Source organism: Haemaphysalis longicornis, unplaced genomic scaffold (genome assembly GCF_048455015.1).
Source record: "Haemaphysalis longicornis isolate Haplotype H1 unplaced genomic scaffold, Haemaphysalis longicornis Haplotype H1 scaffold_75, whole genome shotgun sequence".
NCBI classification, from domain to species: Eukaryota; Metazoa; Arthropoda; class Arachnida; order Ixodida; family Ixodidae; genus Haemaphysalis; species Haemaphysalis longicornis.
Genome location: NW_027526434.1, coordinates 46,595 through 64,861, shown reverse-complemented (window position 1 = coordinate 64,861; position 18,267 = coordinate 46,595). Strand labels below are relative to the sequence as shown.

Below are 18,267 nucleotides of genomic sequence, written 5' to 3'. Positions count from 1 at the left end.
CCCACCTTAAGTATTCCTCAACTATCATAAAGCTTTGTGGGAAAACCAGCATGTAATGTAGTACACTTCTAGTGGCTTGAAAAACAAAGATCTGCATTAGCTAGCACGGTTGCTTTTTTTTTTTTTTTTTGCATCAAGCTAGCACACAGTTCAGAACACCTGGCAAAATGTCAGAATTCTAACGGTTATGCTTCGAAGTCGCATGAAGCTGTCAGAACATCTGAAAACGTCTGTCTCAGTGCCTCGGTTAGGTTTAGTTTACTGTTCCACTTCAATGTAGGTGCATCAACATTAGAGCATAAGAAAAATTGTTAAAAAAAAGAAGTAGGTGTTAACTGATAATATCAGACAAACCCTTAGTAACAAGTGACTGATGGAATTCCTTGGCTATCAGCCAAGGCTGCCAACGTCCTGGCACAAACTAAGATTGCACTCACGCGTATCATACGTTCCCCTGCCAATCAACAGCAGCAAGAAAGCTGCACCATCATATTAGTGGTAAATCACCATCATTACCAGCCTATCTACGCCCACTGCAGGGCAAAGGCCTCTCCCATACATTTCCAATTGTCCCGGTCCTGTGCTAACTGTGACCAATCTATCCCCGCAAACTTTTTGATCTCATCTGCCCACCTACCTTTCTGCCACCCCCTGCACGCTTGCCTTCTCTAGGGATCCACTCTGTCACCCTTAATGACCAGCTGTTATCTTGCCTTCGCATTACATGCCCTGCCCACGTCCATTTCTTCTTTTTAATTTCTACTAATATGTCCTTAACACGCGTTTGTTCCCTGATCCACTTTGCTCTTCTTGTCCCTTAATGTTACACTTATCGTTTTCTGTTCCATTACTCGCTGAGTCATCCTCAATTTAAGTTGAACCCTCTTAGTGAGCCTCCAAGTTTCTGCCCTGTAGGTGAGTACCGGTAAGATGCAGCTGTCATGCACTTTCTTCTTCGGGGACAATGGTAGGCTGCTATTCATTATCTGAGAATGCCTGCCGAATCCACGCCATCCTTATCCTTCTAATCATCTCTGCCTCATGGTTGGGATCCAGGGTCACAACTTGGCCTAAGTAGATATATTCGCTCAATTAATTAATGGTATGCTGGAAGTTATACCGTTATCTCTTACACTAACTTATCTCTTTTACTATATCACTTGTTACTTATCTCTTTCATCTCTTATCTTATCTCCTGATCTCTTTTACTATAACCGAGATGCACACCACCCCAAATATAGGTTATTTTGCAATTATATAGTCAATTAAACATTCCATAAAGCAAGGAAAATTAAACGGTGGCAGCATCTCTCAGAGACTGTCTCTCACGGAGCAGATGATGTTTGACGGTGATGAAGCAGGACACAGCTTTGACTGCTATCTGAACTTGTAATAGCTACATGAAATGGCAAATTAAAAAAATTGGCCGTGTATCTGCTTACATCGCTGCAAATGTCGTCCAAAGACGATAGTCTTCTGCTTCTTCCTCAAATAAATATAACATTATCTTTTTGCTGAACAATGTAGTCAAATATGGAGCATATTCCTAGATTTATTTGACTGAAATTTTTTCGCCTATATACGAACCTAAATATTTGCCTATACATTTGCCAATAGTATATATATGCCTATATAAGAATTCTTTACATTTCCGCCGGGCAGCTGAATTGAGGGACAGACAAACAAACCAAAATTTTCGCATATGTATGAGCAGCCCCAGAAAGACTACCGTGATTAATAAAAAAACTTCATACCTTCACCACCAAGTTAAGCATTTCTATCATGGCTGTTATCGCCAAGTTTGAAAACTGCGCTTGATGTTACTAAGGACACACTTGAAATGAATACAAACGGACGACGTGGACAGCACGCGCTCGTGCTGTCCACGTCGTCTGTTTGTCTGTCCTTAGTAACCTCAAGCGCAGTTTTCAAACATGCAGAACCAACTAGCCCAATTCATCACCTTACTACTGTTATCGCCAAACTCCGCATAATCTTACAATTTTTCCGGGGGAAAAAAATTTCCTGCAAATTAGCCAACAAAATCAAAACAAGATATAAAATTAACCCTAAAATTAGCGGTATTCAAGATTGACCAGATATTTTTAGTTTTCTTTGAACACCTTTATCTCAGTATTTCTTCTACCTTCAGTAAAAATTGAATAGACTAAAGATAGTAGAAGCAAAGATAGTACATCATAATCAGCATTCTTTGAATCCGCTATCTTCAGTGTTCATTCTACCGTTCAGTAAAGCTAGCAGGCTACAGATGGTAGTAACATAGTACACTACCTACATTCTATCTTTAGTAAAGCCGAAGTCTAAGGATAGTAAGAATAAGTCTAAGGATAAGCCTAAGGATAGTCCTAAGGATAAGGATAAGCCTAAGGAAGTAAAGACAGTAAATTTTCAGTATTTTTTGAACACCATTATCTTGAGTAAAGATAGTCGGCCGTCTTCTGCCCTTCTTTAAACACCAAATCTCAGGTCAGTGGCCTTAGCAAAACAGGCACTCACAGAGCCTCAGCAACACGGCTTCAACGCACTTGAAAGCACACACTGAAGCCAGTGGACAGAAGACAGGACACGGGCCTTAGTTTTGTTAAGGGGGGAGGTGGGGATCGGAGCAAACTTTTTTATTTTTTGACATAGAGTAATGAAATTTGGTAGGCGCATTGGAAAACACTCCAAATGGTGAATTTTGAAATTTAAGAACGATACCTTCATTAGTTTTTGTGTTACAGAGGCGTACATGTTGCCTGCTCGTGGAAAGCCTAGCAAGGTATTGACATGTGGTAGGAAGTTCAGAATACTTTTGAATTGTAGTCAAAAGAACACTACAGGGTATGACATTCTTCGAATTTTTTTTACACCCTTCATTTTTTTTTGCAGAGAACATTATTTTCACCTGTACCCAGTAGTATACAGCTGACTTTGCCGTAAATGTCACTTAAAAAATATCTAGGCCCTAAAATGAAAATCCGAGAATGTCATACCCTGCAGAACTCTTCAAGGATTGAAATAAAACTAACAGTGTCAAAATCCGTCCAGTGGTTGCCATGCTATCCTTTCCACGAGCAACGAAGAACTCGTAAAACGCACTTCTGAGAAAACGGCTCTTGAAGTTTACGAAGAATTCACGATTTTTCAAACTGTACCAGCAGCATAGTCCTTGCTGTCCTTGCTTGGGGACAACCTCAAAGACCTTTGCCCTTTGATTTGGTGAATCTGGGAGGCCTTCCTGGCCAATTGAAGGTTTTCATGTGCAGGCCTTCAGATGGCAGAAGCACCAGTTTTACACCTAGTGTAATACCAAAGTTCGCTATGGGCTACTAGGGTACCTAAACTTTACTTGATGTATGCCTAATGCATAGCTGTCTCCAAAATGAAGAGTAAGGCATGGTTTCGTTTTATATTAATGTTCCAGTAGACTTTCAGCAGATTTCTTGGTTTCATAACATTGCCAAAGCTACAGCTTAGTACATGAGGCTGTTCAGTGTCAAAAAGTTATATCTGGGCACCACAAGCATTACATGAGCTATTTGAAAGCAGAATATAGTTTTTTTACACAATTACAACATTGATTAATTTTAGCATACCATGCTCTTCACCTTCAGGAGAATCAATCATTGCAAAATAAACAGAATTGCAAACACTGCGAAAAAATAAAACCCAATAAAAATATCGAATTGTGAACGCTGCACCCTTACGGCGTTTTTTCTAATTTATTTAACACTGAAAATATTATTTTGTAATCCCAGACTTCGTTGAACGAACTAGTTTAGAGCCACGACAAAAGTTTCTCAAATAAGCTGGGTGACGGTTCATTGCACCCCCCCCTCCCCCCTACAATCCCTTACGCGCACGTTCCCCACGATCGTAATTTAGGTAACCTTGATATGGTTGGTCACTTCGCTTTTCCCATTAAATTTCACTTCGCGTACATCAATCATTATTACTCGCGTGCAATAGCAATCGATCCCGCTATCGGTCGCTGCCCGAACACGTCGCGCCAATGCAGCGCGCGCCGCAACTTCTGGCGAGTCGGTCATTCCATTCCCGAAGCTCGCGAGCACGCTGTGAAACACAGCAATACCTCAGCGTTTTATAACATCGCAATGCTCACAATGCGTCCAAAAGTTCGCTTCACGAACCGCAACTGTAGGCGCACGCACCGCGCTTCCCACTCAAGGACAGACCACGGCGACGTCGCGGGCACGTTTTCGATGCGTCTTTCGAGCCGCGCACTTCCCTATCTGGCGCACGATCTCAAGTATCATCGCCGTGATAACAGTAATGTCACTGTTCAGTACCGGAACAGATAAAACGAGTAAACTGCTACCGAGTCGACCGGGAAACCTTGAAAACATCGGGAGCGCAGTGCGCGTAAAATGCGCAGCAGACCGGCGGCCATGTTTTTGCTGTCATGGCGGCGCCCAATCAGGAGAGCCGTGTCAAAAAATGCGGCCGGACAGCCAATCGCGTGTTACCATCTATCGGTTGCTTCGTTTCACTATCTTTCTTTTTCTGCCGTTTGTGCGTTTGTGAGCGAGCGATGACAAAATGAGCGACCGGAAAACGAAAGTTAAAGAGCCGGCCGATCTAACGCGACCAAGATGGCGGCGCCCGGTAGCGTCGTTCCGGAGATACAGCGCTGCGAAAATTGCCGTGTTTTCGTCATTTTGAGGAAATATTTTGCCACCTCAGCCGATATAAATATTTTTCTTTGGCACTTCGCGATCGTTTGCGGCGGGGAAACTTTGTGAACGCATAGAATATAAAACGTGCAATCCGAAAATGTGACTTCTGAAAAAACGATTTTTTGGTCACTTTTCGAAATCTGATCCCCGCGTCCCCCCTTAATGGTAAGGTGGGGAAGACTTTATTGATGCAAGCCAGTCAGCCTCTCCAGCATGTACAAGACTCGATAAAAAGTGTAACACACCCAGAAGAAGCACGGCGGACACTCACGCCCGCAGATAGAGGGGGGGGGGGGGGGAATAAACAAAAAAAGGGAATGCCAACCGTCGCAGACACACACGACAACTGGAATGTGACCAGTGGAATGTGACATCAAGGCTAAACCACAACACAAATAATTTTTCTTCAGCTCTGCACACAAAAAAAGTAAAAAAAAAAAAATCGAGAGGTAGGTGGTATGCGAACACAAAATAAAAACAAGAGTTTATTTAAAAGGGGCGCAACGACATGCGAGAAACGTGGAGCAGCAGAATGGCATTCTGGAATACGCATCTTCACTCTGTGTAACTTCTGTATATATAGTAAGTATATATATCTATCTTCTCTCGCTAACATGTCTCTGTTAACATTTACGTTAAAGCGCTGTTAACACTCGGATAAGTGCGCCAAAAACCGCTCGCCGACATCGCCGACGCGCTCTCTCGACAGACAAAACGCACGATTCTGCCAGTTAAAACTCCTCTTCCAGAATCCGGCTCGGAGAAAGCAGTCCGTCGATCCGACAAACAAGCTCTAAGGCACTTTTTTGTTCTGCAATCGACAACAGCCAAGTGCCGTTCGAAATACACCTCCTGCCGTTGCCACACGCGATGCGGCCTTTCAACAACCCACAATGTACAGCTTCGAGGCGTTGGCGGGAAACTTGGGACTGCCAAGTAACGACACATTTCAAACACAACCGTGGGGGCTCTGGGGTACAACAGGTGCATTCTCCTACAAAGCCTTGGCCCCAAACTCGCAACTCGCACGCCTCGAAATTTGTTCGGTAGCAGCATGTCAGGAGGAAACGACGAAAGGTCGGAACGAATCCGAAACCGCCCGTTACAACCGACAGCTGTCGAAGCTGCCAACACAAACGTCACCTCACGGCGAAGAACATCGCAAGGAACGTGACGAGATTCTTTTCGAGCACTGCCTCAACCGTTCCAAACCACGGAAACTGGCGATGTCGTTCCACCAAAACAGTGGCAAATAAATTTTAAAAGTAGTCCTCTATGTACACAAGTGGGGAATGTTTGGAAGAACATGACTCTCTCATCGTCGTTAGGCAGGACGGAAAAAGGGAGAAGGGGAGAACTCTAGACACGGCGATCTGGAATCGACAACGCAATAACGTTTGGTGGAAGAGCTGCCCTCATGGAGATGGGAATGTCACAACGATTGACGCACCACCTCTGCTGTCCGCAACACCCGGCAAGACTCTCTCTCATTGAGCGCATAAAAACGCGCAAATTTGCCGGAACGTTGATACAATGAAGCCAAGAACGAACACGGGCAATAAACTGCTGCCTTGGTAACGGAATGTTTGGCCCGCATGCGTTTGCTTACACAGCAAAACTCTAGAATGCTGCAGCCGCGTTTATTCACAGCGCGCTTGATAAGCAGCGCATCAAAGGTCAAACTCACTACACGCCAACCCGAGAAAAAGCCTCGGGATCTTGTTTTTAAACGAAGGATAAACCAAGCCACAACGGTGTTACAACAACACAAAACGTGTAAAGCCTTACACATCAAGATGGACGCAGCTCAAAACGGAACCGCGGAAACGAGCTGCGGGAAAACGGAACGATTTCCGGAAAGTGACAAACGGGGGACACGACAATGGCGTGAAATGATCAACCAACAACTAAAAAAAAAGTGTGAACGTCTTTGAGGAAAGCAAAAGGAAGCCTTGGAGGGAATCCTACAACTCTGGACAGACACCAGCAACAAACAAACTACAAGCAACACACACACACACATTGTTGGCGAGAAGACACAATGCGCTGAGCAAGTGACAACTAATGCTACAAACAATTTGCTACGCTTCACAGCACATCACCAACATGACTCCAAGACACCACTTTTAAGACAGACCTCTTCTTTTTGTCAAAAGCCTCGAGCCTACATTTCTGCACGCTAAGTAACATGTCTAGCAGACACCAACACTGACAAAGCGTGGAAAGCTCTGCTCTACTTATTTGATTGCCACACTTAACAATAGCTGTCGCTCAGAAGATGCCCTCTACGCACTTCAGCAAACATTTGTGTTCCAACTGCTTAGCTCTTAAATGCATTTTCCAGCGTCAAAACATTGCCTGAATATCCTGCCATCATCTATGGCTATGGCCTTGGCTTTGGCTTGGCTCCAGCCTCGGCTCGCCTTGGCTTGGCTTGGCGTGGCAGCTACGAAACGTCAAACTGGCAGTATACAAGTTCGGAAATGCGAGGTCTGAAACCACAACGACGCTTTGATCTTTCTCGGCTTACACCAATCTCACCTAGTGTCCAAAAACGAAATGTGTTGACACACTTTGATTACATTACTGTTGCCAAGCATCTACAAAAACTTCTCGCATGCAAGTGAACAGGTACAAACTTCAGGCCCAAATTTACACCAACTATAACATTGTTATCACTGTATTGCCACTGTTACTGTGAAAAGCTTACTTCAACAGACCAAACAGTACAAAGCATGCCACATTTTCTTTCAAGGAAACTCACTCAGCATATGAGCAAAAACAATTCCGGGTTGACCCTTCATAAACAATCTGCGCCTCTAAGCTATGCAACACTTGAATCAAAACGATGGCTGACACACAGCGTCGCGTTGGTTCATCAACATTTTCGCAAGACTAAAAGCAGTACAGGGCTAACGAGTGCAAACGACACATCGGGATACCCGACGTTACAGTAGCCGTATTCACTGTGCTCTCCGTTCTGGATGCCTACGTGTTTCAACACTAGCCGCTGCATTGCACAAGACGGGGGCAAGACAAGACAAAACAAAACAACGCCCTTGGAGCACAGACAACTGGTTCAAACTGCGGCGAGAACAACACACTGCGAAAGGCGACAGCAAACAACGAGCAGCAAGACAGCTAATGTGCTAACACAGATAACGCTCGAAGCAGTTGCCAACAAGTGTCAACAAGTTGCTAACAAAGTTCAATGTGTTACAGCAACTTTCCCGAGTTGCTCGCAAGGTTGAACAACACGCTAAGCTTTTCGTCGCAACTGGTTAAAGCTTTCTGGACGCACGCGTTGGTATCGCGCGTCCAACAGCTTCCCGAACATCGAGCCAGTGTTTGACGTTGTCGGGGGCGATGGGGAGAGAAATCTAATTATTAATCTGTACAGAAGGGTGTTCTTGAGCCTTCCTTGGATGTACACAACCTCCCGTCTTTCCGTCAAAAGTGACAAGAACAAAAACGGGCCTTTTCGCAACCACCCGGTTGAAACTGATAATGCTGCTCGTTTATGGGATCACTGACACGAGGCAAAGTAAAACACTTTTTTTTTTAATTTTTAAATAATTGCCTCCAAATTCAGAAAAAAAAAAGTGCTGCGGCACATATCTTGAATGCAAAATATTTCACAAACTACCCCACGCTTTATTAATTCTGATCTCGAGGGAAAAAAAGAAGTCGCCCGCAGACCGTTACCCTGCACCAAACATTTGGTTCCCTAAACAGCCTATTAAGTACAGTCCTTGCTCTGCAACTTTTTACCCAAGTAAGTTTAAACGTTTGGACTGTTAGGGGTGGTGCGATGTTTCTCTCTGACAACAAACAAGGGAAGAAAATGACATTTGAATAACTCTGGGTGTGGTGTGTTTTCAACTGACGAAAATGTTCTCCATTTCCGATGCCATAGCCACGAAAAGGCTTAAATGCATTGCTGCATCGTTGACCTGTATACACACAACTCTTCCAGGACAAGTCTGGCAGCGAGGAAAAAACAAAAACGTGTTCTTTTCAAGATAAAAAAAAGTGTGTTCTCTCCTCACGCTAACTGGGTGGGGATAACGCGGCAGCATTTCATAAAGAGAGCGAATCAAGAGAGCGAATCACTTTCAAGAGAGCGAACCTCAAAGAACACAAAACAGAAACAAAGAAAGCTGTCAGGGCTGCCCTCTTGGTTTCTCCGAAAGGTTAGTCGTACACCAAGGGGGTAAAAGCATCTCGCTGTCGATTCAGTTTCGCGAAAAGCGCAATGGCCGACAGCTCTTCTTCCCGACTACACGCAACAGCTCGAAAACGGTTTCTGATTCCACCCGGAGGTCGACAAATGCAACGTGGACTTTGTTCAGAGCGGCCGTCCCCGCCGCGGGGAAAATAATTCCCCGCACTTTTCCCCATTTCATCGCAGCACCGTCGTCTGCTAAGTGTCCATTTTGCGTCGTCTGCTCAAGCAGCACAACGGCAGACGACGACACCGATCGGAGGCGCATCTCGAACCTGGCTTTCACAATTGCGGTTCCGTCGATTGCGCAGTAAAGAAAAAGGAAACGACACTTTGTTCCGTAGCGAGGATTGGGAGGGGTGGGGGACGTGGAAGAGTCCTCCTTTCCTTGCGGCTTTCCTGACAGCGGAAGCAGGGCGAGGCCTTTAAAAGTATCGGAATTCACCTTTCTTCCCCTGCCGCTCGCGGCGGACCCAGTCGGCCGGAGCGGGCGGCTGCCGAGGTCCGCCGGCTCCTCCACGCGGACTCCCCACGCCGGAGGAGCTCATCGAGTCGCCACCGAGCTCGTGGTGGGCCGGTGACGAGTCACCCTGCGACGAGAAGACGACAGCGCCCCGCAGTGGCTTCAGACAGAGGCACAGGTGCATGCAAAATGAATGATAATGCCCTGCTTTCTCCAAATCATGGAAAGGTACCACTTTACTGCAGCGGATAATTGAGCCTGGATGCGTTTCTTCTCAGTGAGTGTGTTCCAATTTCCCCTTTAAACTGCTTCGTTGTGGTCTTACTGGACCACCCGCCATATTCAGCCCCGTTCCAATTCAAACAAAACCGGCCCCCAAGACTGCTTGGCGAAGACAGCATCCAAGTCAGACACAATGCAGGCTACCCCTTCCCGTTTAAAAGGAAAAATAACGCCAGCGCCACCTTTATGCACAATAATTTTGTGACAAACCAACTTTGTCATGCAACAACAAAAAAGCAAAAATTTTCACCCCACACAAGCATGGTACAACATCCCTGATGTAGGTATTAACACCACAAAAAAAAAATGCTTCTCTACAGGTACTCAAATAGCCTCACACAAAATCCTCCCACTCTTCTTAAAATCTTACTGACTCCCGTATTCCCAAACCAAACTTAAATATAACTTTTGCCTTCTGACACTTTTCAGCCCCTTTCAAAGACGAAACTTGTGCTAAAAGAGCACTTTTTCGGGAATTTATTGGACTGAAAAGTAAGACTATGACGATAACTTAGCTGAGTTTTCAAATTTCACGTTTCGTCCACACGACATTGACACAGCTAAAGAGTACGAAGCGTTTTCTGCACGCAAAAACGACCCACTTGCCAGAACGAAATTCATGGCGAAAACAAAGTTACACATGTGAGAGAGGAGACGATAGTGTGGGGAAGAGTCGTGCAAGGGGTAGTCATCTGCACTCCTGATCAAAGTGGCGACCAAACATCTGCCGCAATGTTAGTGTGCTTACTTGAACCTAACGTGCCCTCGATCATAATGCGCACCTTACTTTAGCGACCGCAAAGAAAATAAATGCAATAGTTATCTTGACCACAGAACGAGCCCTTCATGGGTGCAAGAATTTCGTTTAGTCGGCAAGATTTAGGGGAAATTCTCAAGGTGGAGTAAGTATCTGCGAAGAAAAATTTGAAGCCTGCATTTCAGCTGTGTGCCAAACTTTCTTTCGTAGATATTCCTTTATTACCGTGATAGGTAGGCTCTTGTCACCCTTTAAGCCGCGACATACTCTATGACAAAGAACCCACGGGAACTGCCCTTCAAACTCAAATCACGAAAACGCGGGAAAATGTGAAAAACATTTTCATTGAGAGGCCGTCCCAGAACAGCAGTCCCCTGTAGAAGTGGGCGCACTGAACGGTACTCCGCACGTTTAACCCTCTTTCTCCTTCATCGGGGCAAAGTAGAGAAACGTGCAGCCAAGCTACTTTGGGCATGCTATCTGCAAGAGTGTTTCTTTTTCATTTTTCTTGGTACCCGGTGCGCTCGCAAGGCCCTGCGAGCCCTTTTTTTTATTTTACTTTGGTGTTGCTGTAGACCGCAGAAGCGTGCGATTATGGCTGCCCTGCTAAGTCGGTAATGATAAGGAACCATTAGCACTGTCCTGCCTAGTATTTGACTCTAACACACATATGATTTTGCGCCGCAGTTTCCGGGAAAAAAAGGGGTGCACGTTACAATTGAGTAAATATGGTAAGCTCCCTGTGGGGACCAGCCACGGACGGACGGACCTGGCTGGCCTGAGCGCTTCAAACCGACCGCCCCTTCCCTATTGGTTGTAAAAAGGGCAGTCCTGTTTACACGCCATACGCACTATGGCCGTCGCGAACTAACCTAACCACCCGCCGCGGTGGCTCAGTGGCTAAGGCGTTGCGCTGCTGAGCACGAGGTCGCGGGTTCGATTCCCGGCCGCCGCGGCCGCTTTTCTGATGGAGGCGAAAAGCAAAAACGCCCGTGAGTACGAGATTTCGGCGCACGTTAAAGATCCCCAGGTGGTCAAAATCAATCCGGAGCCCTCCACTACAGCGCGCCTCATCGCCTGCGTTGCGTCGGCGCGTTAAACCCTACAATCAATCAATCAACTAACCTAACTACCCAACTTTCTGCGAAAAGGGTGCCTTCAACAAGGTTGCTAGATCACACGGCCAGTCCTTTTCCCACCCTTACGTAAAGGATGCCTTGTGACAGAACTTGAGCTTGCTTTCCGAATACTGCATGGGCCTTCCAAGGGCCTCGCAATGCATTGTCTACCAAATGCAGCCTCTACACGGTGCACAGTTAACACCACCAAGTCACCTGTCCATACAGCCAATGACTGCGATGTCACTCAGAGTGACAAAGGCCACCGCCTCCACTACCGACTCCAGTTTCCCCGTAACACAGTTGTAAGACACAAAACCAACCGAAAAGCTCGGAACACGGCCTACGCACTCTAAACTTGCAGTTCAATAAACTATGAGGGAATGTTGCGACGGGGCTCTGTCGCTAAACAGTGGAGGCCAAGACGGTCAGTGATATGCAGACGACAACTAGGACACTCCGCTCCGGACTCGCGCTAAAGTTTGTCCATAGTCTTCCGAGCTTATTCCAGCATGGAGGAAAACGGCCCGAGGGAGTCCCTGACGTCACCCTCACTGGAGCCGGAAACACCATTTTAAGCAGCACCGTTTTCTGGTTGTATTTTTCATGCACCTTCCGTGCCTCTGCTCTCGCCACTACCGTCTGCTCTGCCGCCGCCTGTCAACCATTGCTGGGATGCTGGAGAGGTGGAAAGAGCCACCTGACTTCCTCCCCACCTCTCCTAATGCTAGTGGGGCCTCTCCTAAGCTCTTTTTAGGTGCGGAGTACCTTAGGACCGCACAATGTCCATCCGCGTTCGTGCGCACAGCATTTACAATAGCAAACAATCACACAGGCACCGGCACGATTCGAGCCTGTGTCTGGTAGACCAGACAGAGTTAGTGTCAGTCGTCTCACCCATTGGGCTACGACCGTGAATTAGTACCCGAGAGTCTAACGGTTTACTCCCTCACCTGTAACGGTGCGGAGTGCCTTAGGGCCTCCCAATGTCCGTCCGCGTCCATCCGTGTGCACACCACCATTAAGTGAAAATCAAGCGAAATGCAATTTGAGCCGTGAGTTGCAGTTTCATTTAGGGAATAATCAAGGTGCAACTCACGGCTCAAATCGAATGACGGTCGGGGCGCAAACCGGATGTCACTCGGGGCGCAACTTGGATGTCATTTCAAGTCCCCGTACTCTGAACCCTCGCCATCATCCACAGAGTGGAGATGCCGCCATTTTTTGTCTTCCCCCATGTTCAGGCTTGTATATACAGCGTATGCCATTTATAACGTACCGTATAAACCGGAATATAGGTCGAGTTTTTTTCCAAAAAAATCCGCACGAAAGTCACCCCTCGTTTTATATAGCGGTCATTGGCAGAATGTAAATCGTTGTCTGGCAAAAATGTGCAAGCGTAGTCCGTCGCCATCATGGAGGAAGAAAAATGTTAGGAGGGAGCCTGACGTCAGGCGGCCCAGCTTCGGCAAGCCAACCTCCTCTGACGCCGCTTTCTCCTCTCCTCGGGCTCCTCCCGCGCAATGCATTATGGAAGATCCACCACGCTCAGGCCCGCGGTAGCATTTAGTGGCTCCGGCTGGCTGCCGGTGGAGGAGGAGGCGAGCGCCGTCGCCGAAGGCGCCGCACAAGATTGTTCGCCAGCGTTGCGCTCCAAGCTTCGTATCGTGGAAGTACAGTTAAACCTCGTTATAACGAGACGGGCTATAACGAAATAATGGATATAACGAGCAAATCGTAATTCCCCTTGAAAGTCCCCATAGAAATCAATGAATTTAAAACCTCGTTTTAACGAGGTAAAATTTCCCCGTTACGGGATATAACGAACAAATTTCGTTGAGAAATTAAATTTTGAGTTAATTTTACAACAGTGCGTGACGCGGCAACTGTATTAGCAGTTCAAAACTCCCGCCACGCGCGCGAAGCTGGCTGGCGCGCCATGCGGACGCTGCGCCCGCGAAGCCCCCACCCTCCTCTCGCTGCGCACGGCATGCAGACAATGGGGCCCTTCGATTTACAGTGTCGGGCTCACCGCGGGCTCACCGAGAAGCAGTCCGACGTTCCATTTTCCCACGTATCCCTGGGGCTTCGGGGAATCCGCGGACTATCCGCGGTGAGCCCGAAAACCCCAATGCACACGACGCGCGCGGTTGCGCAACACCACCTAGACTCCTTCCTCTCCCCCCCACCCCCCTCCTCCTCCCCTGTTCGTATCGCCGACGTCGCTGCGTAGTTGTGTGTGCGTGGGTTTTGGCAGTCTTCAGCCTTATCTTTTATCGTACTGCCGGCGTGATTCCAACAACGCGAGTGCGACAGGCGGGGAGCGAAAGCGATAGACTATCACCGCTATCACGCTTGAACAGAAGACGGCAAAAGCCGTCGCATCGGGCGCGAAGGAAGGTAATTGGGTGCACTCCGTGGAAAGGTGGCAAGAGACTTTGACGTGTGGACGAGTACGCTGTCTACCATCGTGAGCAACCGAGAGTCCATCGTCAGCGCTGTTGCACATGGCTTGAAAAGAAGCGCTAAGGACGGCGTCAAAGGCACTAGATGCGCTGGACGCGCTGCGTCGCTACTTCGGCGCGCACGAGGGCGGCGAAGATGGCGTGAACGTAGCGGCCGCAGCTGAGGGAGCCATCGCTCGCATTAGGAATTACGGACTTCTTCGTAGCCAAGTCTGTTTGAAATACGAGTTTTGAACTGCAATAAAGTAGGTTCGTGACTTTTCCTTTTTACCTCCGGAATGTGTTTATTTTACTGACTATCGCCGTGCAGCAAGATGCTATTTCGCCCGCTTTTTGTTTTAGGTAACTACAATGCACAATATTTGCAGTAAATGTCGGCTACGGCTATAACGAAATATTGGCTATAACGAGCAAATCGCGGCGCCCCTTCAATTTCGTTATAACGAGGTTTAACTGTACTGCCGCTGTCGCTGTTCAAAGCAAGGCGAGACTTCGATCGCCTTCTTACGAAGCACCCTCACGAGCTGCAAGCCGAATTTCACTTCTGACGTTGGATCGCTCGAACGCGCCGCCGTAAACATTCACAAGCAGGAGCGGCCTACAGCTGCGCGGTGTTTGCCAGGTGTGCTGTGACGATTGCGTTTGGCATTCTGCTGAGTTATCGCGCCTAACGAGTGTCGTGTTGGCGGGGAGGTGGTGAAACTAGCTTTGGTTTCGCTCACGCGCGCTTTTGCATACGTTCGCCTTTTCGGTGCTCTGGCGTGATGGTACGTTTTTATCTACTTCAGTGCATTGGAAAACAACGGGTTCAGAACCCTTATGTTGGGTGTGACCACCTCGCGTCGCAAGCAGTACGCCGGCTGTTTGTCTGCTGAGGACCGCTCGATCGGTGCGATACGTATATGAAAAAAAAAAAAAAAAAAAAACGAATGCTAGATTATGCCTGGGAGGGACCTTGCTGAATTGTGGACTGACTGCGCCTTGCCAATAAATGGTTAAAGAAATGGTTGAAATGGTTGATCTTTTCAACTTTGCCTGAGCGGCGAAGTTGAAAAGATCATTTCCACTTCTGCACGCGGCGGCGGCACACAACTCTCCGACTGCGGCGTGAACTTCGACGGGTCGGAAAGCTCATAAACAAAGATGTTTTCTGCCTCTCCCGTCCGACCACTTTGCCCGCACAATCAGGCCGCTGCGCGTTTCGGGTTGCAGGCAGAGCTGCGCGCAATGACTCGTCGCCGAAACTCGAATACGCGGACGGCCCGGCAACCAAACGGATAGACGCACGCACGCACGCAGCGTCGGCGAAGGCCACATGAGGCGCAAAGAACTACCGCTTGCCTTTGGAAAGCTCAGTAAACAAAGATGTTTTCTGCCTCTCCCGTCCGACCACTTTGCCCGCACGATCAGGCCGCTGTGCGTTTCGGGTTGCAGGCAGAGCTGCGCGCAATGACTCGTCGCCGAAACTCGAATACGCGGACGGCCCGGCAACAAACGGATAGACGCACGCACGCACGCAGCGTCGGCGAAGGCCACATGAGGCGCAAAGAACTACTGCTTGCCTTCGGAAAGCTCAGTAAACAAAGATGTTTTCTGCCTCTCCCGTCCGACCACTTTGCCCGCACGATCAGGCCGCTGCGCGTTTCGGGTTGCAGGCAGAGCTGCGCGCAATGACTCGTCGCCGAAACTCGAATACACGGACGGCCCGGCAACCAAACGGATAGACGCACGCACGCACGCAGCGTCGGCGAAGGCCACATGAGGCGCAAAGAACTACCGCTTGCCTGTCACGTGAATAGAACACCTCCCATCAGTCTTTCCTTTTTATTTTTTATAACTAGGCTTCACGATTGTCACGTGACGCTCCCTCCTAAACTTTTCTTTCCTCCATGGTCGCCATCACCATTCGTGTCGGGCTGCTCTCTCCCACTATCAGGCCTTTATTTGATTTCGCTTTTCTCTAGTTTTTCGTCTTTTACTCGTCTATTGTGCGTGCGTGCGTACATTTTTGTACGTCTCTGTTCCGAGATGAGTGGCGGCAGTCGACGCCAGTTCACCGCGGCGTTTAAGCTGACGGCGATTGAGTCACCGAGCAGAATGGGAATATGGCGGCGCAACGCCAGTTAGGCGTTTCGGGGAAAAGTGTGCGGTACTGGCGGAGCCAGAAAGCTAAGCTGTGCGCGTGCAACCCCCGAAACCGATCGTTCCGTGGACGTCAAGCGGTGCACCCCGAGTTGGAGAACAAAGTGGCGGACTTCGTCCGGGAACTTCGCTCACGATCGCTCCGGAGGCCATGCACGGACCGGCTCCGCGAACTGTACAATGAGTGGATAGCCGGCGATAACAAAAAGACCTATACGGGCCGGTTGCGACCGTGTCAAGCTGGGTGTCCTTCTCTGGGCAGTCGCTGCCCGACGACATGGTTACACGAGCGTTCAGGAAGTGCTCCATCAGCAACGCGCCTGATGGCATGGAAGATGACAGTGCGAAGCAGTCATCCTCGGACGACTCTGAGAGCTCGTACGAGTGACTTCGGCAGGCATAGTGAGTGTCAGTGGCGGACGGGCGTCGAAAATAAATATAGACATTGTGAGTGCGCTTCTGTGCCGAATTATTTTTTTTGTCAACTTTTCCCACCTCAAGGTAGGGGGTCGACCTATATACCGGGTCGACCTATAATCCGGTTTATACGGTAATCGCTTATAGTGCGGGACCGGATATAACACGAATTTTTGTGACCGCCGGTTTGCCTCCCATAGAACTGAATGCGTAAGCATACCGTTTACGCCGCGGTGGCCAGAAGCGTAATACAGTTTATAGCAAGGTTTTTTGGCAGGTCCGCTGATTGACCGGCGCACCAACGCCGCCTGTATAAACATTGCCTAACGCGTCGCCCGCTTTTCAATGGGAGCGGTAGGGACGCTTAGTTCAGGCACTCATCCGGTATGTGGCGCACGCCGGCGGACGTCCCGCCTCACGTCACTGCTCTCGAGTTGCAAACACTGCACCCACTTCTACAGCGTGTGTCTGTCAGCTTGCCCCGAAGGCGTGGGAGCGCCGCCTGGGGAACACTAGAAAAACTGTCAACTATTTTGCATAGTTTCCGAGAAGCGGCGCTGGCTGGCGGACATGAAAGCATGTAGGAAGCCTACGGAGCGGGAAAGGGTAAGAGAGAGCAACAGGAGAGTGGCTGTTTGGCCATTTTCGGCTCACGCGTTAGGAAAGGATTATACAGGCGGCGTTGGGCACACAGTCAATCAGCTGGGGCTGCAGCATTGTTTTAGGGTCTTGAAAAAAAAAGAAAAGACTGAATCAGCCATCTGACACTGCGTGCACTCCCTGCTCTCCTCTAACTTCGAGACACAAAAGAAAAACAAAGGCACCCTTTAGTTTGCGCATTCTGTTTGCACTCACGTGATAACAACAACTGCCCTTGCTTGAGACACCTCTGAAGATAGCAAGTTGCTTCTGTTTGAATGTTACAACCACCCTTTCCCTTTTCAAACATCTGGAGATTGTGAGCCGCGATGCCGGAAGTTTCCACTACCTGCACGTTGTGCTGATGACGCCTTCGACATCGCAAATGTAAGGTGGGGGTGAAAAAAAAAAAAACCCGCTCGCACTCTTATCACGTCATCCCGTGGCACAGACGCTACGAAATGCATCCGTGCTCTTTCAAAACACAAACACAAAGCAAGTTAAAGCTGTGCTCGCAGTTTGTAAGACTGTGCAGCAGCATCAAGACCATGCAGCAGCGGTTGATGTAGAAAGAAAGACGAAAAAAACATCACACCTCTTGCTTTTAAGAGGCCGTCGTGTGAGCGATGATAAACAAAGAATGGTTGAAAGGTAGGTTGCGATTTGGTTGGATTCTTGCATGTTTTGTTTATAGTGCGGTACTGCTTGCATAGTGCGGATTTTCATGGCTTTCGTGACATGCATTACAGGCGGTCTACACTGTACCACTAAACACACGTCTTGTCCCATGTGACCGCATTAAGTGTTAAGGGGGACTCATCGGATCACACTCCTATGGGCCTTAGTAATTTCATGACCCAATACGAAAAGGTTTACAAGTCCATAGAAAAGTTCCTAATGGCAGTTTGTCTCTTTTAGAAATATATCACTTCTTTAATTAAAAAAGAAACACATCCTGGTTTGCCAAATTTTCACTAAATGGTGCTAGCTACCTAGCACAAGAGAGTTTTGTGCATTTATTTCAGTACAGAAGTCACATAGTTCAAAAATAAGCAAACT

The 18,267-nt window shown here is 48.0% G+C and overlaps 1 protein-coding gene across 6 annotated transcripts in view; it reads right to left on the bottom strand.

Moving 5' to 3' along the window:
• The window catches only part of LOC144148072 (uncharacterized), an 81,863-nt gene that overhangs the window by 27,915 nt on the left and 35,681 nt on the right, over nt 1-18,267 (bottom strand). For all 6 annotated transcript variants that reach the window (XM_077679664.1, XM_077679667.1, XM_077679666.1 and 3 more), the window contains exon 15: nt 9,371-9,515. In XM_077679664.1, coding sequence (XP_077535790.1) covers nt 9,371-9,515 — 145 coding nt within the window. The remainder of the gene's footprint in view (nt 1-9,370; nt 9,516-18,267) is intronic.